The 23,868-nt window shown below is 45.1% G+C and overlaps 1 protein-coding gene across 1 annotated transcript in view; it reads left to right on the top strand.

Moving 5' to 3' along the window:
• The window catches only part of BTAF1 (B-TFIID TATA-box binding protein associated factor 1), a 565,336-nt gene that overhangs the window by 367,696 nt on the left and 173,772 nt on the right, over positions 1-23,868 (top strand). Inside the window, exon 31 of the mRNA XM_029609940.1 lies at positions 16,863-17,004. Coding sequence (XP_029465800.1) covers positions 16,863-17,004 — 142 coding nt within the window. The remainder of the gene's footprint in view (positions 1-16,862; positions 17,005-23,868) is intronic.

Raw genomic sequence — 23,868 nt, 5'->3', positions numbered from 1 at the left:
TACTGGGCATGCCCAGCAATGCACTGAGCCTACATCCAGCAGGGGTCCCCCTTCAGTCTTCTTTTTTCCATGCAGCAGTAGCCACGTGGGTTAAGGAGCTCTCTGGAGATTCCTGACAGGAATTTTCCTCACAGAACTTCATTCAAAAGTTTTCAACAAATACTACCCCATAGGGGTCCCCCTATCGATATCCATTCTCTGCGGTTGAAAGGAAAGGTTTTATCCTTGTTGCAGTCAATTCCCGTCGAATTATCACTTCGGGGCCTACCGGCCATCAATAGCACCATGGCTAAATTTTTGTCGAAGTCATGGCATCTGGTTGTCTTCGGTGCCCCGACTACTCAAACAATGTCCATCACTGACCCGCATGGGGTCTTTTTGTGTTTGGGGTCCGGCCACGATGTCCTTACTTGCACCAAATGTGCCCAAATGACACTTAAGGGGGGCCGCAAGGCTCGTTTAGAGAAGATGGACTTTCTCTTTCAGTTAAAAACCCTGACTCCATCGATAGCTTCGACGTCGTCCGAGCCGGTGCCAGCAATAGGACACCGCTGCTGTTTGACCGGCGTCGACAATTCCAAAGGTGTCGATTGCCTCCTCAAGAAAAGGACCGAGGAGAATTTAGTGAAAAGCGTCGACACCGGCATTGGAAGGCTCAGTCCATCGATCCAGGCACATCCTCAACGTCGACAGAACCACCGACAAGCCCTGTCCAGAAAAGGCCCCATCCTCTTCTGCGACCGGGTCACTGAGGCGTTCCCCCACCTTCAGTGGTGCCGGGATCCGCGATTCCACCTTCACCGGTGGATCCTCCGGCTACGCCAGTGCTGCCTCCTACTCCGGTGCCGGGGTTCCATGCCCCAGGCTTCCGTGAGGAATTGGATCGGATGATCCAATAGGTCATCAGTAAAGCACTTCAGGGCTCCAACCTCCATCGATGCCGGTACCGGTCCCTGAGCCAGTCACCGATCTGATTCTTGTAGCGCTTGCACCACTACTGGGTAGATTGGATGTGTTGATCGGTGCCCTGTCTCCGATGGAACCAAGAGCACCGGTGGGTCCCAGTACCTTCCACACTGATTCCATTATCAGATGATGAGGAAACACCGTTACCCATTCCATCGTCTGGAATTTTACAACTGACTCATCCATTGTCACCGGTGCCATCGGTTCTTCCATCGATACCGTCGATGCCTCGGCCTGGTCCTTCAGGATTAGTACCATTTCTCCCTGCTGGAGACCCACTAGGTGCTGGAGATCAGCCCTACAATCCTAGGACCGATGATTTCATCCCAGGATTCGAATGATCTACCATCAGAGCCCTCTCCCCCAGATGAAAGAAGTCGCTCTCCACCAGAAGATCTCTTTTATTAATTTCATCAAGGAAATGTCTAAAACCATTCCTTTTCAGCTTCAGACGGAAGAGGACTCTAGGCATAAGAAGCTGTAAGTACTCCAATTTCTAGATGCCCCTAAGGAAATCATGTCCATACCCATTCATGAAATCCTGCTTGATGATCTGAAGAGGAACTGGGAACACCCATGTTCGGTCCCACCAGTCAACCGCAAGACAGATGCCACCTATCTGGTGCAGTCAGCTCCGGGGTTCCAAAAATCACAGTTGGATCATCACTCTGTGGTTGTTGAATCAGCCCAGAAAAAGGCATGATGTTCAAAACCTCATTCCTCCCTACTTCCAGGGAAGGAACAAAAATCTCTGGATGCTTTTGGCAGGCGTGTCTTCCATGGCTCCATGCTCATATCTCGCATCGCATCTTACCAGATTTACATGACACAGTATAACAGAGACCTTTTTAAAAGGATCCAGGACTTGTCTGATTCTTAACCAGAGCAACTCCAGACTCAACTTCATGCTCTGGCTCAGAAAGGTCTAGATGCGGGAAAGCACGAGGTCCGCGCTGCATATGAGATCTTCGACACAGCCTCTAGAGTGTCTGCAGCGGGAATTAGTGCCAGAAGATGGGCCTGGCTCAAATCCTCAGACTTAAAACCAGAAGTCCAAGACAGGTTAGCAGATCTACCCTGTGTGGGCGATAATCTCTTCTGGGAAAAGATCCAAGAGACTGTGGCGCAGTTGAAGGTTCACCATGAAACGCTGCGCCAGCTTTCTTCTGTTCCGTCTGAGTTCCTTTCGTCTGTTCCGTCTGAGTTCCTGCCCCTAAGAGAACTTTCAGACATGACTCTAAGTGGCCGGCCTACAAGCCAAGGAAGTTTTATTCTCCTTCTTCTAGGGAACGCCCTTCTAGACCTTACCAAAAAGGTCAATCCAGGCAGACTCGACCTAAAAAGTCTCAGCCAGCTTCTCAGCCTGGACCAGCGTCAGGGTTTTGACTCCTTCGTAGAGAGTGTAAGCCAACCTCCTCTTCTATCCATACTGGTCAGCTCTGCCACTTCAACAGTGTTTGGCATACAGTCACCACAGACCAGTGGGTACTGGCCGAGGCGTACTCTCGGCCTCGGCTAATGTGGGGAACGTCCAACCACTCTCCCTCGCTCGAACAGAAGGTCTCACTCCTCCTCAAGCCACAAGCAATAGAACCAATGCCCCTCTCCCAGCAGAGGCAAGGGTTTTATTCCCAGTATTTTCTAATACCAAAAATGTCAGGTGGCGTATGTCCGATACTGGACCTCCGCGCCCTAAACACATTTTTTTGCAGAGAGAAAAATTCAAAATGGTAACCTTGGGCTCTCTACTTCCTCTTCTACAAAGAGGAGATTGGCTATGCTCTCTAGATCTCCAAGACGCTTACATACACATCAATTACTCCATCTCATCGCAAATACGTGCGATTCCTGGTCGGCCCCCGTCATTTCCAGTACCGTGTATTACCATTCGGCCTGGCGTCTGCTCCACGAGAATTCACCAAGTGCCTGGTGGTGGTCACAGCTTTCCTCAGGAATCAGGGTGTCCATGTCTACCCTTATCTCGATGATTGGTTGATAAGGGCTCTGACTCAGCAGGGCATACTAACCTCCCTGCATATCACTATCAACACCATGATTTCCTTAGGGTTTCTAATCAACTGTCCCAAATCCAAGATAGTTTCATCCCAAACTCTATCCTTTATAGGAGCCGACCTAAACACTGTACAGGCAAAAGTCTTCCTCCCCCAGGATCGTGCTTTCGCCATAGCATCTCTGTCTCATCAACTGCAGACTTAAGTGTCTTCAACTGCTAGTTATTTCCTCATACTGCTGGGTCACATGGCATCCTCGGTGCATGTGACTCCGATGCCTCACCATGAGAGTAATGCAGTGGACCTTAAAATGCCAGTGGATTCAAGCTTGTCAGCCAATGTCCAGCATTGTCCAGGTTTACCAAACAGTTCTGTCTGTCACTAGCCTGGTGGATGCACCACTCCAATCTCATTCAAGGCCTTCAATTTCAGGCTCCAGATCCTCAAATTACCTTAACAGACGCATCCAACCTTGGATGGGGTGCACATGTAGGCAACCTGCAGACTCAGGGAACCTGGTCTCCAGAGGAAGCCAAACACCAAATACATTTCCTGGAGCTACAGGCGATCAGATATGCCCTCAACGCGTTTCAGGATTGCCTATCAAACAAAGCTATCCTGATTCAAACCAACAATCAGGTTGCGATGTGGTACATCAACAAACAAGGGGGAACGGGCTCCTACCTCCTGTGTCAGGAAGCTGCACAGATATGGGCATGGGCCCTTTCCCGCTTGATATCCCTCAAAGCAACCTACTTGCCGGGAGTGGACAATGTGTTGGCAGACCAGCTGAGTCGCAATTTCCATCTGCACGGGTGGTCTCTCTACCCAGCGGTAGCGGACACGATATTCCAACGTTGGGGTTACCCTCACACAGACCTCTTTGTGTTGGTCCACAACCACAAAGTAGACAACTTCTGCTCTCTCATTCGCAGTCACCACTCGCAACCAAGAGATGCCTTCGCCCTCTCCTGGGCCAGTGGTCTCCTGTATGCGTACCCTCCACTTTCTCTCATTTCAAAGACGCTCGTGAAGCTCCGGCAGGACAAGGGATTAATGATTCCGATAGCTCCCCACTGGCCACTCCAGGTGTGGTTTCCAATCCTCCAGGACCTATCAGTACGCCAACACATTCCTCTGGGGAAGGATCCCCTTCTAATCACTCAGAACGAAGGGTATCTATGACACCCCAACCTCCAAGCTTTGTCTCTGATGGCCTGGATGTTGAAAGGTTAACACTCCAACCTTTTAACCTTTCAGAGTCTGTATCCAGAGTCCTGGTGGCTTCACGAATGCCTTCAATGAGAAGGTCTTATCGCTCTAAATGGAAGAGGTTTACGGTCTGGTGCACTTCCATGTCCATAGACCCCTTCACTTGTTCCACTGCGAAGTTCCTGGACTATCTCTGGCACCGGTCAGTTGGGCCTAAAACCTTCCTCTATCAAGGTGCATGTTAGTGCAGTGTCTGCGTACCATAAGGGTATAGGTAATGTTTACATTTCCACGCAACTCTTAGTATCACGTTTCATGAGAGGCTTGCTCCATTTAAAACCTCCACTGCAAAGTGCATGAGGAGGATCACGTGATGCAAAGTAAGGGGAAGACGTAATTTCCCTTCACAGCGCCGACCCTCGCTAATCCAGCCGCATCCACGGGTCAATTTGCAGTTTTGTTTTTTTTTCCTAAGGAACCCCTATAAAACTATTCTCGTGCAGCTGCATCACAGGGTAAGCCCGATGACATCCCGACTTACAGAGAGAGAGAGTGGCTGTGAGCCCCGGAAGTGGCTCCCAATATGGCACTGGACCCTCCGGTACAATTGAATGCAACCGCGATCGAGGAAATTAAGGCAGCAATTTCCAAACTACTAGGGCTGGAATTAAAGACAATCTCAGCGAAACTTACAGAGCTCAATGAAGCAGTTACAGGCTTTGAGACTCTGTTTTCGGAACTCGAACAGCGCGTCTCCGATCTACAAGATGGCTGCCAGGTCTCTCAGACGGAAATCACTGAGATTAAAGCCACGCTTTGTAAACATATGGAGCGCTTAGAAGAACTCGAAAACCGCTCTAGGCAGTCTAACCTCAGATTTTTGGGACTTTCAGAGTCCTTGCTTGACCGGGACCTGCCGACCTTTTTAGAGGGCTGGTTACAGAAGGAATTGCATCTCTCAAACGCACATGGCCCTCTCCGTATTGAGCGGGCACATCGTCTGGGCCCAAAACGCGACTGCGACCTCAGACCCAGAGTTGTCATCGTAAAAATTCTCAATTTTGTGCATAAAAATGAGATTCTGTGAGCTATGCGAGCGGGAACGGTTCTACACTATGAAAACCGGAAAATCTTAGTTTTTCAGGACTTTTCAGTAAATTTGGCGGCGAAGAGGCGCATTATGGCTCCCCTGTGCACAAAACTAATTGAATCAGGACTCCGTGCTACAGTGGTTTACCTGGCAAGGCTCCGGGTCATTACTAAAGAAGGAATTCGGTGGTTTACAGAGGTGGAGGATGTTAAGACCTTCATGCGTACCTCCACCCCCTCCTGTCCCACTGAGCCCCCAGGTGGAGAGTGAAGACCCGACATAATGGAATCGGCAGGCAGGGACTTTGACTGAGTCCTGAGTTCTGACTGCTGCGATGGTCGGCTAACAGCCTGTTGCCACACTGTCTTTTTGTTTTATTTTTCTTTCCCAACAAAGGCAGAGATCTACAACATGACAATATGGAAAACTCCAACGCAGTGACACATCACTCGTACCCGAGCTGGGCAATGAATTCCCTGGTGCTCGGGCGTTTGACTACAATACTCTCCTGTTGAGAACTTTATTTTGCATTATAAGTTCCAAAGGTTTGACACAGTTATTGATGACACGTGCTGCACCAATGTTCCTTTTTTTTTTTTTTTTTTTTTTTTTTTTAATTATTTTTAATTCAGATAGTAAGAGAATAGCATCTTACAATAGTAAATAGACTGAAATACAGGAAAAAAAGAAAATTAACATAACATTATACAGATAGACATATCATATTAATTAACCATCTTTTTCATCATTCTTCAAAGGAAATAAGTGGAAGGGCCAGTAACCTTTAATTACACACTTTCAGGGGTATCTAAGTGTAAAAGAATACCCCAAAGTAATTACTTGCACTCTTAAAGGAAATCACGCCTTCAAACCTGTTGTTCTAGTAAAATCAGGAAAAATACGTATAGTTTGACCATAGAACAATGAGGATATATTTTTAAAATATTTCCTCATTGTATCATTCAGCTCACTCTCCATTATATAAGAAACTAGCAGAGTAGACCTCACAATAACCACATCGGAAGAGTCCTCAATAAATTGTGTGAGGTTTTCAATGCCTTCTGCTTGAACTCCTCGGAGTTTCTCTGCTAGGATTAGAAAGGAAATAGGCTTTATTTATCGCTGGAGTTTTCTCCAGGTCATAACCCAAATTCTGATGAAAGTAATTTTTTAACATCGTATGTATTCCTTCACCAAGTATCCTGGGAAAATTAACAAACCTCAGGTTCAAATGTCTAGTTTGATTTTCTAAATATTCCAGTCTTCGGGAACAAGATCCGAAGTCCTTTATAATTATTTGCCTGGGTTTGTGCCAAAGTCTGTTGAGTTGCCGATAATTGTGTTCTCAGTTCTTGAAACTGGGTTTCAAAAACAACATTTTGAGCATTTACTTTGGTGTTTAATTTTCCCAATTCTCCCTGGCATGCCCTCATTGAGCTTCCAACTATCACTATCAGATCCCATAATGCCTCTAATGTTATTACGTCCGGCTTGGGGGTTGAAAAAACTCACCACCCTCTCCAGCTTGTGGCTCCTTCGAATCCAGCGTTTCAGCCAAGGATCTTCCTGCCAGCTCTTCTGTTCCATTACCAGAGATAGAAAAAATTGGCAATGAAATTGCCTGAAAAGGCAAAAGAGACGCCGGTAATCCAGGAGGAGAAATGCTGCTTGGCTGAACTCCTCCACTCTGACCCCCCGTCGCAGTCGCTCCGGTGATGACATCATCGAGGGCTGCAAACTGCAAGGGAAGAACGCTGGTAATCGGGGCCAACGGGAGACGCTGATCTGTGGGACTCAGCGTGGTTTCCCTGGCGACTGCGGCGCTCCCTCACTGCCAGCCGCAACGGGGAGAGTTACCCCTTGTGTCGTTGTCCCAACAGCAAATGCAGAAATTAATCGCTGGTCCGCAGGTAAGGATCCATCTGGGGGGAAGACTCGGACCCGTCCTTTCCTCTTAGAGGGCATTTTTGAGGTAATAATCAATCGAAACTCGGAGTAGCATTGCACTGCTGCTGCTCACGCCGCCATCTTGGCCCTCCCTTGCTCTCCAATGTTCCTTATCATTGTTTTGTTTTTTTTTTTCTTACTGTGGATGGGGCTGGAAGAGAGGGAGAGGGAGGGTGGGTGGCTGTATGTGTGATGGTGATTCTCATGAGGTTGAATGAGAGAAGGTGGGGAGGGGTGGGGGAGGGAGGAATGCAGGGACTACTGTTCAGACTCTGGATATATTCCATGCTGTGTGTGATGTACATGAAGTGGAACTATAATACTGTTAACTCTAACCGTGGGAGCCTTTCCTGTGAGGGCCCCCATGCTATCAATGTGGAAATATTGCCTTTTCAGATCCTAAAGGAGATCAAAGATCCTCAAGGACGCTTTCTCATTTTAGTCACTCAGATAACTAATCGCACAATAGTATTCTATAATGCCTACGCTCCTACCAATTATACCCCCAAGTTTCTCAGAGACCTTCAAATGTCTGCTGCTCCCATATCTCGATGATTTTCTTATTATAGGGGGCGATTTCAACGCCATTTGAGACCTACAAATGGATAAATCTAAAGCCACCCATAGGGATAACGGGGCTAGCAGGGGATTACAACAATTTGAGAGTGCCCTACATTTGGTGGACGCGTGGCAAGTGCTTCACCCTTCTGAGCGGGAATTCTCACTTATCCCAGGCCCATGATACTTGGTCACATCTCGATTATCTGTTTCTCAGCGAAACTCAGTTCACGAAACTTGGGGATGCGTGCATTGGAGAGAGACTTTTATCAGATCATGCTCCCATATGGCTGGATCTGCAGCTTTCTCCCAACCAAGCTACTCACTGTATATGGAGATACCCCTACTATCTAGCAGATGACCCCCAATTTCAGGCTTACCTACGCTCCAAATGGAAGGACTATGCCAGCCTAAATGGAGAGCATGAGACCAATCCAGTCCTTTTTTGGTACACAGCAAAGGCGATGTTATGAGGAGATATTATCTCCTACGTGGGCCCATAGACGCAAAACCCTGGACAAGCGGCTTCTTGCCTTAAGCAGCCAACTGAAGGCCGCAAGAGTCCGTTTGACCCGAACGGGTCAACCTGCAGACCGCGAGAGTTACAGAACAATTCAAGGAGCTATTAATTCTTTGCTCCACCAGAGGGCTAAAAAGAGTCTTCTTTATTACCAGTTTCGCCTCCACCAGTTTGGTAATAAATCAGGGAAACTTATGAATAATTTACTTAAAACCTTACGCCATTCCTGACATATAGCAGCTATTCGGTCCTCTGGAGGGCATATAGTCACTGATACCAGGGAAATTTTCACAGTTTCGTCAATTCTTCTCTACACTTTATACATCGGAGGGTTGGGATCCTGTTGCTTGTGACCGTTTCTGTAACAAATTACCTTTACCTAGTCTTACCACAGCTCAGAAAGCCTGGCTCAATAGACCCCTGGGCGCAGATGAGGTACAGTTGGCAATCCATCAGGCAAAACTATTTAAGGCCCCAGGACCGGATGGATACACTACAGAGTTCTATACAAGCCTGATCGACTTAGTAGGACCGGTACTGGCCCAAGTCTTTTCAGAATTAATCGTACTAGGAGAATATCCTGCACATGTAAATATGGCCCATGTTTCCCTCATAGCCAAAACGGGAAAGGATGCCCACTCTCTGGCCTCTTATAGGCCGATTTCTCTTCTCAACGCTGATCAGAAACTTATGGCGAAAATTCTGGCAGATCGCCTGGCAGAGGTGATTCCTTCCTTGATTGGCCAAAATCAGGTGGGGTTTGTCCGTAAGCGGTATGCGCTTACAAATATTCGGAAACTCTTGGCCGCTTCGGAAATGAGTCAACAAATGAACTGTCCATATCTTATGATCAGCTTTGATGCAGAGAAAGCATTTGATAGGGTAGAGTGGCGATATTTATTTCATCTTTTGAAGGTAATGGGAATTGATGGTATGTTTTATGATGCAATCCGCTTATTGTATAACAATTCTTCTGCTGTAATTATAGCCAATCAAGCACAGTCTGAGGTATTTTCAATTTGTCGAGGTACACGGCAAGGCTTCCCATTGTCACCTCTTTTGTTCCTCTTACAGCTTGAACTCCTATTGTTATCCATCTTACACACTCCTACTGTGAGAGGTATACGGCTACAGTCAAAGGTGTTCAAATATGCGGCCTTTGCCGACGATACAATGGTATTCTTGACAGAACCACACCGCTCACTACCACCTCTTATGCAGTTGCTGATGGAGTTTGGTCAGTTTGCGGGTCTCCGTCTTAACCTGGCCAAATCAGAAGCCCTAACTTTCCCAGACGCTCTACAGGAACAATGGCCTGAACCCTTCCCCTTGCAGTGGGCTGATGGCTCCTTCTGATACCTAGGGGTTATTATTTCTAACTCACCAACTCAATTATATACCTTAAATGTTAACCCCCTACTTAAACGCTCCATAGAGATGCTGCATACTTGGAAAGGCTTGCCACTATCATTGAGCGGTAGGGTTAACCTATTTAAAATGTTATTGCCTAAATGGCTTTATGTACTCCAAAATTTGCCACTCTCCCTTCATAGTACTGACTTGATAACATTGGAAAGGGAAATACGCTGTTTCTTTTGGAGAGGCGGTAAACCTAGAATTTCCCTAGCTGGGCTTCAGGAGAGGTGGGGAGAGGGCTGTTTGAGTGTCCCAGATTTAAGATTATATAATTTGGCAGGAAATCTTCGAATTCTCAGGGACTGGATATTGGGACTGTCGCATCATGTTCAAGTCATGGCTGAACAAGCCATAGTGGCTCCCCTGGCCCTGACATACGTTATGCAGGCTCCATCTACTGCTCACCCCCCTTTCTTAATACACTCTCCCTCCATACGCCCCCTCCGTTTCACATGGCGGGCCGTGACAAATATTTTGCAGATACCTCAACTATGCGCCTATCTGTTGCCCATTCAGGGGAACGGAGATTTTAGTCCCGGGTCCCAAACAGCAGGCTTCCGTCAGTGGGAAAACTACAGGTATTATACAGTTGGGCCACATACTTAATGCTGAGGGACAGCTTCTACCACTGACAGAGCTGCGGACACTGTATCAGTTGGGACCTGGGCGGGTGTTTTGTTGCCTACAGATCCAACATTATATCCAATCACTGCCTGCGGAATCGCGATCCCCTGAGGTTTTTCTCTCTTTAGATAAGGTATTTCTTTTTGATAAACCTCAACCCCCTACATTGTCTCAGTACTATAAAAAGCTTAAAGGCCTCATTAAACAGGAGCCCTATGCCGGTTTGGTTGATCGGTGGAATGGAGATGGTTTTTGTATTTACGAAAAAGTTCCTTCAAGCATGCTTTCGACGAGTGTCACAACTTACTGTGAATATGTACTATTGTGATATGGAATTTAAATTTTTACGACAGGCCTATGTGTCAGCACAGATTGCATGCCTTTCCAGTCTTTCTGCATCTGCCCTATGTGGTAAATGTCACAAGACCATAGGCACCCTATCACACTCCTTCTGGGCGTGCCCCCCCATTCGCAAGTTTTGGTGTCGTATAGCTACTTATGACACTCCTGGAGATTTCTCTCCCCATAACCTCTGTGCTTTCTCTTTTTGGCTCTTGCCCCCGTATTCCGGCAAAGAGGGGCCCTCGCCTATTTATTTTGAAGGCATGCTTAGTTGGAAAGAAAATGATTTTACTACATTGGCGGGCCCCTGAAGGCCCTTCCTTTTGGACATGGTGCAACCATCTTCATCATCTGATGCACATGGATGACCTGAGCTCCCGTTCATCGCCTCAGCAACCCACGAAGTTTTTGATTATTTGGGATCCATACCTACAGGCTTTACCGCATCATTCCCAAAGCTTGATACTCAATGACTGAATAGTTCTCTACTGTTTTGTGTCTATTCTTCTTATTTGGACGATACTTAGTCAGCTACACAGCATGGTTATTGTTGTCATAATTTGGGCAGAAGGGGGGGGGGGTGGGGTGGTAAACTGTTGGGCAGATTGTACAATGGACTTGCTAATGTTTGTGGTTTTTCTGTCCAGTGAGGGCTAAGTGTCACAGCCTTCCCGGACTGATATTGTTGTTGATATAATGCCTTGAAACTAATAAAAATCGTTTAACATTAAAACCTCCACTGCGTCCTCCTGCTCCTGCTTGGGACCTTAATGTGGTTTTGGGACGGCTCATGAAACCTCCGTTTGAGCCTCTCCACTATCTCACCTGGAAGGTAGTTTTTCTTCTTGTAATCACGTCCGCTCGCAGAGTTAGTGAATTACAGGCATTAGTTACCTACCCGCCTTACACTAAGATTCTGCATGACAGGGTAGTACTCCGCACTCACCATAAATCTTTGCCGAAGGTAGTGTCGGAATTTCATATTAACCAATCTATTATCCTACCTACCTTTTTCCCCAGGCCCCATTCAAACCCAGGAGAATAGGCTCTGCATTCCCTGGACTGCAAACATGCTATAGCTTTCTATCTGGACCGCATGTCCGCCCACAGGAAATCCACTCAATTGCTTGTTTCTTTTGATACCATCAAATTGGGAAATCCTGTGGGTAAGCAGACCCTCTCCTCCTGGTTAGCGGACTGCATTTCCTTTTGCTACCAGCAAGCAGGCATTCCGCTACAAGACCGTGTAAAAGCACACTTGGTCAGGGCCATGGCAACATCAGTAGCACACCTCCGTTCGGTGCCGCTTGCTGATATTTGTAAGGCTGCTACCTGGAGTTCTCTCCATACATTTGCAGCACATTATTGCTTAGATAAGGCTGGCAGGCAAGATTCCATCTTTGGCCAGTCTGTTCTACGCAACTTGTTTTCAGTTTAACTACCCAACATCTTTCCACCGCCCTGTTCAGGATGCCTCCTAACCAAATTTCCACCCCTGTTGTGCCTGTTGCATGTCTTTGGGTGCATTTGGTACTTTGCTCAGGCATCCTCATCTCAGTACTCACCCATATGTGAGGACTACCATCCTGCTTGTCCTGTGAGAAAGCATAGTTGCTTACCTGTAACGGGTGTTCTCACAGGACAGCAGGATGTTAGTCCTCACGAAACACACCCGCCACCCCGCGAAGTTGGGTTCGTTTATTTTCTTATTTTATTTTTCGCACGCACTTTACTATAATATGAGACTGAAGGGGGGACCACTCCTGGATGCAGGCTCAGTGCATTGCTGGGCATGCCCAGTAGGTGCCAGTCAAAGTTCTAGAAACTTTGACAAAAGTGTTCTGTGATTGGGCTCCATCCTGATGATGTCACCCATATGTGAGGACTAACATCCTGCTGTCCTGTGAGAACACCTGTTACAGGTAAGCAAATCTGCTAAGTAAAAGCAATTAAAAGGAGGATCACCAGTAAAATGGTATGTGGCCAGCCCTATAAGCTTTACATAGACTGAAGGAGCTAAAAGTGAGCACTCTGGAAGAAAGAGAACAGAAGAGTGCCAGAAGTTAGCAAGTTCCATAACAGAAGCTTGAGGACAGTGGGTCATCATGAAGCTGTTCAGAAAAATGCTGAAACAATTTAAGAAAATACTTTTATTAGTGAGAGGCTAGAGGATATCTGAAACTGAACTTCAGCAGAGATGGTAAGTGCTAAACAGTAACAGAATTCATGCTTGCTTGGAGCAGACTCAAAGGGATCTTGGTGACAGGGCAAGGGTAGAAAAGCACTAGATATCTAGTAGAATCTGTAGCAGTGGGTACATAGAGGCAGAGAGGATGGACCAAATCTTCCAATATCTTCTGTTTCTATGGATTTTTATAGCTTATTTTCATTTGACGTGTAAGATTAGTGTGTTGCTGAAAATAGTTTACCTATTTATAAATGTTGAATGGACTTGTAATCACATGCAAATAAGTATTTTAACATAATTTTCAGTATTGGTATATAAAAATCAGTGCATTATTTTATTCCTTTCTTGGCATTCCACCTGAGAACGATGGGTTGAATTTAATTGATTGACACATTCACACTAGGCCTTATGATTTTCACATGATCATTCTTTTCTATACAGGTGTTCTATGGTTAATAGTTTTCAAATTTCTTTCATGATAACAGTAAATGATGAATAAAAAAGACCAATTGGCCATCCAATATGACCAAATTGAGACTTTTTGGTACTCCTGTCACTTTGGAGTAGAAGAGTGCAGAAACTCCCGTTGCTAAAACCCTCTTGCCTCTTCCCAGCAAATGCCCTCCCCTGTCTCCAACTCTGCTCTCATACTACTGTCCAAGTATGTCCCTCTTTTATTTCTTTATTTTGATTTGTTTTCATACCTTTTTTTTTTTAATTCTTTATTTATGAATTTTAGTTTACAATGTAAATCCATTCATATTTAGTATTCAGTTTTACATTGAATTCTTAGGAAATCATGAACAATAATAGATTCATACTTAAAAATGTAATATAACATTTTATCTAACACAAAAACCAAATTACTTTATTCTCCTGATTCCATGTTACTAAACAATTAGGGGAGCCAAATCTAACAATAACTAAGACATAAATCTTAATGCAAAATAAACAGAAGTAATACAGATTACATTTCCAACTGAGTTATGTTCTGGAGTCTCCGCCCCCACTCTCTGGTTTCTTCGTTCTTCCAGAAATCTCTCCCAAGTCAATTGGGTCGTAATAGATGTATTTTACACCATCCACATGCATATTGCATTTACTGGGGAACCTTATAAGTATTTGAATGCCATATGTTCTAGCTACATTGTCTAAGCTAATGAACTTTTTTCTTCTAAGTTGGGTTTCTTTCGCCACGTCTGGGTAAACCCATATCTTCTGACCCAGATAGAGAGAGGTTCTTTTTTGCATAAACAATTTTAACACTTTGTCCCTATCCAAGGAATGGGCAAATTTGACCATAAGAGTCCCTCTTTTCTCAATCTGGGCAGTATATGAGGTTTCTAAAAGTTCTGTAACATTTAAAGTTACTTCTTGTGGAGGTAAATCTATATTTATATTTTGGTTCCTCTCATTCAAAAAGTAAACATTCATAATTAAGGGAAGACTTTCAGATGTAAATAATAACACTTCTCTAAAGTAATTCTTAAGTTGTTCCCTTGAGGAAATCATTCTGCATTTAGGAAAATTAACAAACCTTAAGTTACAATATCAAACTATGTTTTCCAAATTTTCCATTTTTTTTAATAAAATATTTTCTCCCTTTATTATCAATGTTTGAACTTCTTTTATTGTATTTAATTCTTCTTTAACCTTCACAAGAGATACGTCATTACTTGTCACTAAAGGGTTTATATTTAACAAAGTAGTCTGCATATCTTTTATGTTAATATTTAAGTTCACAATATTATTCTGTAATGATATTATCGCTGACCATAACATCTCTAAGGACACATGTTTAGGACCTCCAGATTTAGAATTAGAAGTGGAAGGTTTGTCCAATAGATTGATGAGAATCTTGTCTAGAAGCCTCCCCAGTGAGGGGGACTACCGTACTTCCTCCAGTTACCAAAGCTTGACCATCGGTATTTTCACTCTTTCGCACCACCAATTGGGACGGAAGGGCCAATCATTCCGTTTCTTTCGGCTTTGCTATTTCCCTACCCTCGTCCTCCTCAAATGGGCTCAACCCAATAGACGCAGTCCGTGTTATAGGTGAACCTAGGACGTTGGTGGTTGCAACGCTCATTGGTGGTGCCGGTGTTGTTGGGACCCCAGGACTTACACTAACTTCTCCCGACAGTAGGGATATATGCTCCAAATCCTCCATTGTAATGGGACTCTCTGGGGTCTTTTTATCTGTATGAGTAAAGACTTACTAATGTTGTTTGAACCAGGCTAGGTCTGGCTGGGGTCGAGGCATCCTGCCTTACTTTGCCTTTTCTTTTTGTATGCGGCATAGTTCAATACATAAACAGTAATAACAAAATTAGAGTCTCTACTCACTCTTCTGTCTAATTCAAATAAACTTTGGTTTAGGAGACGAGAGAAGGATTTTCAGTCCAGAGCTGAAATTCCGTGGCAGCCTTCGCCGGCCTAAGCCAGACCAAGCCACGCGCCCCTTACGGAGCGCGCGGCTTAGTCAGCGCGCCGACGGCGGCTGCGCGCCATCTGCTACTTGCTTTATAGTAGCAGATGCCCTGCACTGACGTCACTCCTTGGCCTCGTTCTGGCACCAGGCAGGCCGGGTCCTTTAGATGTTCCGGGACGTCGCCCGATGTTGCAGGGGTCTCGAAAAGTGGCGACAGAGCCTGGGTGCCCCTCTCTCCTCTCCGGCTCCCCACCTTTTTTTTATATACCTCAGTCCTAGTAAGAACTAAAAATAGGTTGATACAAATACAATCATGGAACAAGAAAACCTTGAAAACCCATCCATACTTTATAAGTTCAAAAACAACCTGCAATTGACCATGTTCTTGCTTCTAAAAGGCTTGTGCAAACATCCAAGCCTTCAATTTTTTTCTACCTGTTACTCATCTGCCCTTTACCACCATGATCTATGTTTGTCCCAGCATTCTGAAATTCTCATAGTTTAAGTTGCTGCTAGCTCTGCCAGTAAGCTATTTTAGGCATCATGAACCCTTTTTTGCATAAAACTATTTTATAATATTTCTTCTATAATTTCTTCCCTGCAGCTTCACATCATGATCCCTTGTTCCTGAATTTCTTCTTCTGTGGAAGATTTCAACTTTTCTTATTTTATTGAAGCCTGTCAAATATATGAAAGTTTCTGTTGTATCCCCCATCCATTCTCTCCTCCATAGAACATTTGAACATTTTAAGATTTATTTCGTAGTGTTTTTGTATGTGATGAAAAAGCAATTGCAAATATACCAATATAAGATTTAATCTGTGATACTCTAATTTACCATGTTGCACAATTCAAATTGAAAATCCACACTCCTTACCTTCTAGAGAACCTAATGTTTAATTTCCAGTGTTCTAAACTCAGTGTTTTCTCCAGTTTTGTGCTGGTGGAAGAATTCATATGAATAGAGCTATACAGTACTGGATATGAAGTATTTTTGTTTCAGATTTGTTGCTGAAAATGGAGTAATTCTTAATACTGTATTTTCCGGTGTATAAGTGGCGATTTCTGGAATTCCAGTCACTGCATCTTATACACCAGTGTGACTAATATGAGGTGGTGTCGGTGTCTGTCTGTCTCTCTCTCTCCTCTTACTGACGGAGCCTCTGTGCTGCTCGCTCCTCCGTGCGGCCTCACCAAAAGCCGCTTGCACACCACGCAGCCCACTAACGTTTGGTGCTCCCCTAGGGACGCCTCTCACATACATCTGGAATGCTCTGCACTTAACTACTACACCTCATCCTTTCACAGCCCATCACTGTGATCACCTGTGTCTTATCTAACTATGCGACTTATTTACTGAATTTTTCATGGAAAGGGCTGTTGAGAGAGGGGTGCAACCTGTACACCAGACAATACAGTATTAAGAAATGTGATCCCAGTATACAAATTTTAAATATTGATCGTTTATTGAACTAGTTAGATGCTAGCGAGAGAGGGGCTATATTAATTTTTACATTTTGGTGGTGTTTGACTTTTTTTCTTTTGTCTGTCTTTAGAATAATGTCTTAGAATTATGGTCATTATTTGATTTCCTGATGCCTGGGTTTTTGGGCACTGAACGTCAGTTTGCAGCAAGATATGGGAAACCTATTTTAGCAAGTAGAGATGCTCGGAGCTCCTCTAGAGAACAAGAAGCAGGTAAGGAACATTATTTTGTAACTGAGTTTTAATCACATTTCCTTCCTTATCCCCCAGATCCATTCAGCAATGTCAATAGACAGATCTTTTCTACTTGGAAAGTGTGGGTGACTTTTTAGATTGAGCTTCTTTAAAATTATCAACTTAAATTTTATAGTATATAGCTGTACAAAAATAAATACCACAAAAGATACAGTGGACTGATGTGCAGAAATCACACCAGTGGGAAAATCAAAAAGCGAATTGTGTGCTTGATAACACTTAGTGGATAATGTGTGAGAACAATGAAATAAATAGCATAAACAAAGTGAATATAATTTAATATACAGCAATGTAATTAGAGATACTTTTAATTGAGAGTAGTTTTCACAAATCTAATTAAATGTACAAAAATGTCACCTGTATTGATGTTAGTAAGTTCAGTCCCCCGACATGGGAGAGACCAATGTAACACCACCCCCCAACCCACTCTGAGTTGAATGTGCCCCTCTGACGGTATAGTCTCTCTCTCTCTCTCGTACGACTGCTGTTGCCCCCATCATTTTCAAAATGGTGCCCTTGTGTACCCTGGTGGTGCCCTAACCACTGATGCCGCCCTAGGCGACTGCCTAGTCACACCCAATGGTTTGCGCCAGCTCTGTAAGTGGGGATATTCTGGTAGCAGCCTTGAATCCACCAAAGCATCCCCATTGGGAGAAGAGCTTATCCTCTGAATCCTGAGAATTGCATTGATCTTCAAGGATCCAACCTGGCTACGTCTCTGGCAAGAAATGGCCTCTCCTCCTGCTTCCCAGACCATGTTGGCATTGGCAGTTTTTAAGGAGGAGCTGTTCAGAAAAATCCAGTAGGACCTGGATCAAAAGATGCAGCGCATTAGTACACTGGCATTGGTAGCCCTGATGACGCATGTCCAGGCAATACTGGAATCCATACTATCATGTGGTAAAAGGGCCCAGATTCAGATTCCTGGAAGGGAATGGACATTGGGTATCACCACACCAGTGATTATTTCCAGCTCATTGGAGGAAAAAACGTCACTGGAGCTCAGGAGTTGTTAAGAGTCTAGGCCCACAACAGATAAGTGCTCCCTTTAAAACGTATGCTTGTCGAGTGAAGTAGTGAAGTCTAGGTCCATGCCCCCGTCCTACCAGTCAGGATTGGAATAATTTTCTAGGCACAGCTTCAGAGCTGAATACTTCTCTGACCAAGGGGTTAACAGGTCTCCCCTTAGACTCCTCTCCTCTTCAGGAAAAGAGATGGTCCCCCTTCTGCAGGACCTCTGCTTTGCTGACTTTAATAAGAGGAATGGATGATACCATCCCATTTGTTGCAAAAGGAAGATTCCTGGGCTAATATGCTTGATATCATCCAATTGTGGAACCACCAAAGGATATCGTGGCATTGCCCATCCATGAGATCTTTTAGAAAGTACACATGAGGATGTGGGAAAATACCTTCTTTGTAGGTTCGGCTAACAAGAAGGTGGTGAATAATGATATACTGTGTCCAAAAAGCTCCAAGACTTGATAAGCAACAGCTGCCTCACCAGTCCATAGTAGTCTGCTATCCTCTCAAGAAAGTCAAGAGGTTGAGAACCCATACCTTGCTGTCCCTCGGTAAGCACTCTTGTGTCCTGGGCTTCCTTGGGAGAAATGTTTTTCGGAGAGCTGTGTTAAATGCCCACATAGCATCCTATTGGCTCTTCATGAACCCGTTTGTGGGGCATTGTCAAAAACGTAAAAGAGACAGCAGGGCAGCTTCCTCAGAAGCTGTATGACGCCTTAGTTACTGGTAGACAAGAATATGGAGTGCAGAAAACATATGGCCCAATTAACCTTTGATTTCAAAATGGCATTGAGTTTCTGTAGTGGGTATTGTTGCCCACAGACTCTGTTGGCTGAAGTCCTCTAATTCTGATCAGAAAGGCTCACTGACATACCTTGCAATGAGAAAAATCTCTTTGAATATAAGTTCAAGGAAGTGATGGCTCAGATTAGAGAACTATGTGATGCTTCAGAGCACCTCTACTGCAACTCCAGATCTGCTGCCCTCAACCACGAAGCACCTAAGTAGGGCACCAAGGAGAAGCATTATCAGTTGAGAAGTAGTTTTCCTCCGTCCACTTGGTCCCATCAGCAATGTTATCCTTGTGCTTTCCTGCGGTAGCAGCGGATCCCAAAACCAGGGTCAGCGTTTTGACTGAATTGAGAAGAACATAGCCAGAATCCCAGTGTCCGTGCCAGAGGACTTTCCTATCAGAGGAAGGCTAAGGTTTTTCGTAAACCATTAGCCCAGAATAACTTGGTTCTTCAGCATAATTCAAAAAGGATACAGTTTACATCTGTTATACATACTTCCAAATCGCCCACCAAAACTCGCTTGGTCAGTATCTCAGCATCAAGAATCACTGCAAAAGGAGCTCTCTTCTCTCTTAGAGCAGGCTTGATCGCATTGGCCTCTATCAGGGGAAAGAGGATGGGGATTTTACTCTGTACTTCCTGGTCCAATAAAAACTAAGGGGACTATGTCCCATCGAATACATGAGGACGCTGAACAAATTTCTAAAAAGTTCAAAATGGTTTCTCTGAGCAGCTTGATTCACTTTCATGAAAAAGGGGACTGACTGTGCTCTCTAGGTCTGAAGGATGCTTACAGCCACATAGATATTTCTCAGATTTCTAGTAGGGAGACACTGCCAATATCATATATTGCTCTTTGGCCTAGCATCAGTAACCTATGTATTCATAAAGGGGCAGATTTTTAAAAAAGTACTCCCGCGCATACTTTTGTTCGCTCGACTGGCGCAAACAAGAGTACGCTGGATTTTAATAGATATGCGCGTAGCCGCAAGTATCTTTTAAAATCCGGGATCGGCGCGCACGCTGCACAAAATTGGCAGCCTACACGCACCGAGCCATCTTGTGCTTCTACCATGTGACTGGGGCCGACCAATGGCACCGGTAGCCCCTGTGACATAGTGAGGGCAAAGGCTATCGGCGCCATTTTGAATACTGGCAGCCGACGGCTCGAATGCAGGAGGTCGCTCCCGGACCCCCGCTGGACCACCAGGGACTTTTGGCAAGTCTTGTGGGGGTCAGGAGGGGTAGGGGGTTTGTTTAAATTCGCTCCTTTAGACGGCCGAATAATTCAAAGATTCGTTGTATTCGTGGGGAATCGTGATACGTTTCGCTTCCCCACAAATACAACGAATATGGCCCTCAGTCGTCTCTTCTCCAAATTTAACAATCCTAACTTCTTTAGCCTTTCTTCATAGGGCAGCTATTCCATCATTTTGGTAGCCCTTCTCTACACTTTCTCCAGTGCATCTATATCCTTTTTGAGATGCGGTGACCAGAACTGCACACAGTATTCAAGATGCGGGGTCTCAATGAAGTGATACAGAGGCATTATGACATCCTCAGTTTTATTTTCCATTCCCTTCTTAATAATTCCTAACATTCTGTTTGCTTTTTGATCGCCACAGCACACTGAGCCGATGATTTCAATGTATTATCCACTATGACACCTAGATCTTACCTGGGTGGTAATTCCTAAGATTGAACCTAACATTGTATAAGAACAGCAAGAGTTATTTTTCCATAGATGCATCTCTTTGCACTTGTCCATGTTAAATTTCAACTGCCATTTGGAAGCCCTGTCTTCCAGTCTCACAAGATCCTCCTGCAATACATCACAATCCACTTGAGATTTAACTACTTTGCATAATTTTGTGTCATCCGCAAATTTGATCACCTCACTCGTTGTACTCCTTTCCAGATCATTTATAAATATATTAAAAAGCACCAGTCCAAATACAGATCCCTAAGGCACTCCACTGGAAAACTGACCATTTAATCCCACTCTCTGATTCCTATGTTTTAACCAGCTTGCAATCCACAAAAGGACATCATCTCCTATCCCATGACTTTTTAGTTTCCTTAGAAGCCTCTTATGTGGGACCTTGTCGAACGCCTTCTGAAAATCCAAATACATCATATCTACCGGTTCACCTTTGTCCACATGTTTATTCACCCCTTCAAAAAATGTAGATTTGTGAGGCAAGACTTCCCTTGGGTTAATCCATGCTGGCTGTGTCCCATCAAACCATGTCGATCTAAATGTTTTGTGATTTTATTCTTTATAACAATTTCCATGATTTTCCCGGCACTGAAGTCAGGCTCACCGGTCTATAGTTTCCCAGATCACCCCGCCGGTGCCTTCGATGCCTTCATCGGTGCCTCCAATTATTCCTTCGGAGCCTAGACCTGGACCTTCAGGTATCCCACCACCTTATCCCCCTCTAGTTCCTAGAGGGGCAGGTGCTGATCCCTATGATACCGGGACTGATGATTCCTCGCCAGACACCGATGATTTGCCTTCACCTTCACCCACTGAAAGTAGAAAGTGTTCTCCTCCAGAGGACCTTTCCTTCATAAATTTTGTGAAGGAGATGTCTGATTTGGTTCCCTTCCAATTACAGAATGAACAGGATGATAGGCATCAAATGATGGATTTGCTACAATTCCTGGATGCTCCCAAGGAAATAACCTCCATTCCTATCCACCAGGTTCTTCTGGATCTCCTGAAAAAGAACTCCGTTGCCTATTTGGTACAGTCAGCTCCGGGTTTTCAGAAACTTCAATTGGATCACCAATCTGTAGTGGTAGAATCTGCACAGAAAAGAACAAGGAGATCAAAGCCTCATACTTCTTTTCCCCCTGGCAAGGAACAGAAGTTTCTAGATGCCATTGGTCGCCGTGTCTTCCAGGGATCAATGCTCATCTCCCGAATTGCTGCTTATCAGCTCTATATGACCCAATATAATAGGGTCATATTTAAGCAGATACAAGACTTGAGACGCCCTACCTTAGCAATTTCAAGATCAGCCCCAAACCCTAGAAAACAAGGGTTTTGAGGCAGGCAAGCATGAGATCAGATCATCTTACGATATCTTTGACACTGCTACTAGGGTATGTGCTGCTGCCATTTCGGCAAGAAGATGGGCCTGGCTCAAGTCTTCCGACCTTTGCCCTGAGGTACAAGACAGGTTATCTGACCTGCCCTGTGTAGGAAATAATCTGTTTGGCAAACAGATTCAACGGATGGTGGCGGAATTCAAGGACCATCATGAGACCCTAAGACAGCTCTCTCTGATGCCTTCTGAGTATTCCTCGAAACAGTCCTTCCGCAAGGACTCTAAGATGTCATTCTTCCGCCCAAAGAAATCCTATCCGCCACCAGCTAGAACTCGTTCTATGAGACCATTTCAGAAAGCCCAGTCTCGTCAGATACGTAAACAAAAACCGCAAACAGCTCCTCAACCAGGTCCTGCTTCCGGTTTTTGACTTCTGCATAGAGAGCAGCAGCCAGCATCCATTGCGCCTCATACCTGTGGGAGGTCGATTGTGCCATTTCAACAACAGGTGGCACTCAATCACCTCAGACCAGTGGGTCTTGGCGATCATCACTCAGGGTTATCATCTGAACTTCCTCTCCATTCCACCGGACTCCCCACCTCTACCGAAGTGGAGAACATCCGATCACTCCCTCCTTCTGGAACAGGAGGTCTCCCTCCTCCTCCAGTCCAAGGCAATAGAACCAGTACCCTGCTCTCAGCACGGCCTAGGGTTCTATTCCCCCTCGACACTGTTAATTGTATCCCCTGTTCATTGTATCGCCCCCGAGCGAATTTCGCAGTTGCATTGTAAACTGATGTGATATGTATTTTATACAGGAACATCGATATAGAAAAGTTAAAAATAAATAAATAATTCCCCCAAAATTGGGAGGTGTCCGTCCAATTCTGGACCTACATGCCCTCAACAAGTACCTCCAGTGAGAGAAGTTCAAGATAGTAACCTTGGGCTCGCTTTTTCCTCTTCTGCAAAGAGGAGACTGGCTCTGCTCTCTAGACCTCCAGGACGCATATACTCATATTGCGATAACCCCCTCTCATCACAAATATCTGAGGTTCCTAGTAGGCCCCAAGCACTACCAGTACCGAGTGCTTCCCTTCGGCCTCGTGTCTGCACCACGAGTCTTCACAAAATGTCTCGTAGTGGTTGAAGCCTTCCTCAGAACCCAAGGTGTTAACGTCTACCCCTATTTAGACGATTGGTTAATCTGGGCCCCCACTCAACAAGCTGCCCTGTCATCCCTGCACCTTACCCTGAACACTCTAATTTCACTAGGATTTCTTTTCAACTACGACAAATCCTACTTAGTCCCATCTCAAACCTTATCGTTCATTGGGGCAGACTTGGACACTTTGCAGGCAAAGGCCTTTCTCCCTCAACAGCGAGCTCTCACTCTTGTGTCTCTCGCACGCCAGCTGCAGTCTCAGCACTCCACGACTGCACGCCACTTTCTCATCCTCCTAGGACGTATGGCGTCCTCGGTCCAGGTCACACCAATGGCCCGCTTGGCCATGAGAGTCATGCAGTGGATTCTAAGGTCACAATGGACTCAAAGCATTCAGCCCCTGTCTACCATTGTCCACGTAACCGACTCACTCAGTCAGTCTCTTGCCTGGTGGACAAATCAGATCAATCTCCTCCAAGGTTTGCCCTTTCAGGCTCCAGACCCTCAAATAACTCTAACCATCGAAGCTTCCAACCTCGGATGGGGAGCCCACGTGGCAGATCTGCAGACACAAGGAGCTTGGTCTCCAGAGGAAGCCAAACACCAAATAAATTTCCTGGAGCTTTGAGCAATCAGACATGCTCTCAGGGTCTTTCAGGATTGCCTCTCTAATCAAATCATCCTGATCCAGACGGACAACCAGGTGGTCATGTGGTATATCAACAAGCAGGGAGGGACAGGCTCCTACCTTCTGTGTCAGGAAGATGCACAGATATGGGCGGA

Source organism: Rhinatrema bivittatum, chromosome 7, assembly GCF_901001135.1.
Source record: "Rhinatrema bivittatum chromosome 7, aRhiBiv1.1, whole genome shotgun sequence".
NCBI lineage: Eukaryota > Metazoa > Chordata > Amphibia > Gymnophiona > Rhinatrematidae > Rhinatrema > Rhinatrema bivittatum.
This window is presented reverse-complemented; position numbering and strand designations above follow the sequence as displayed.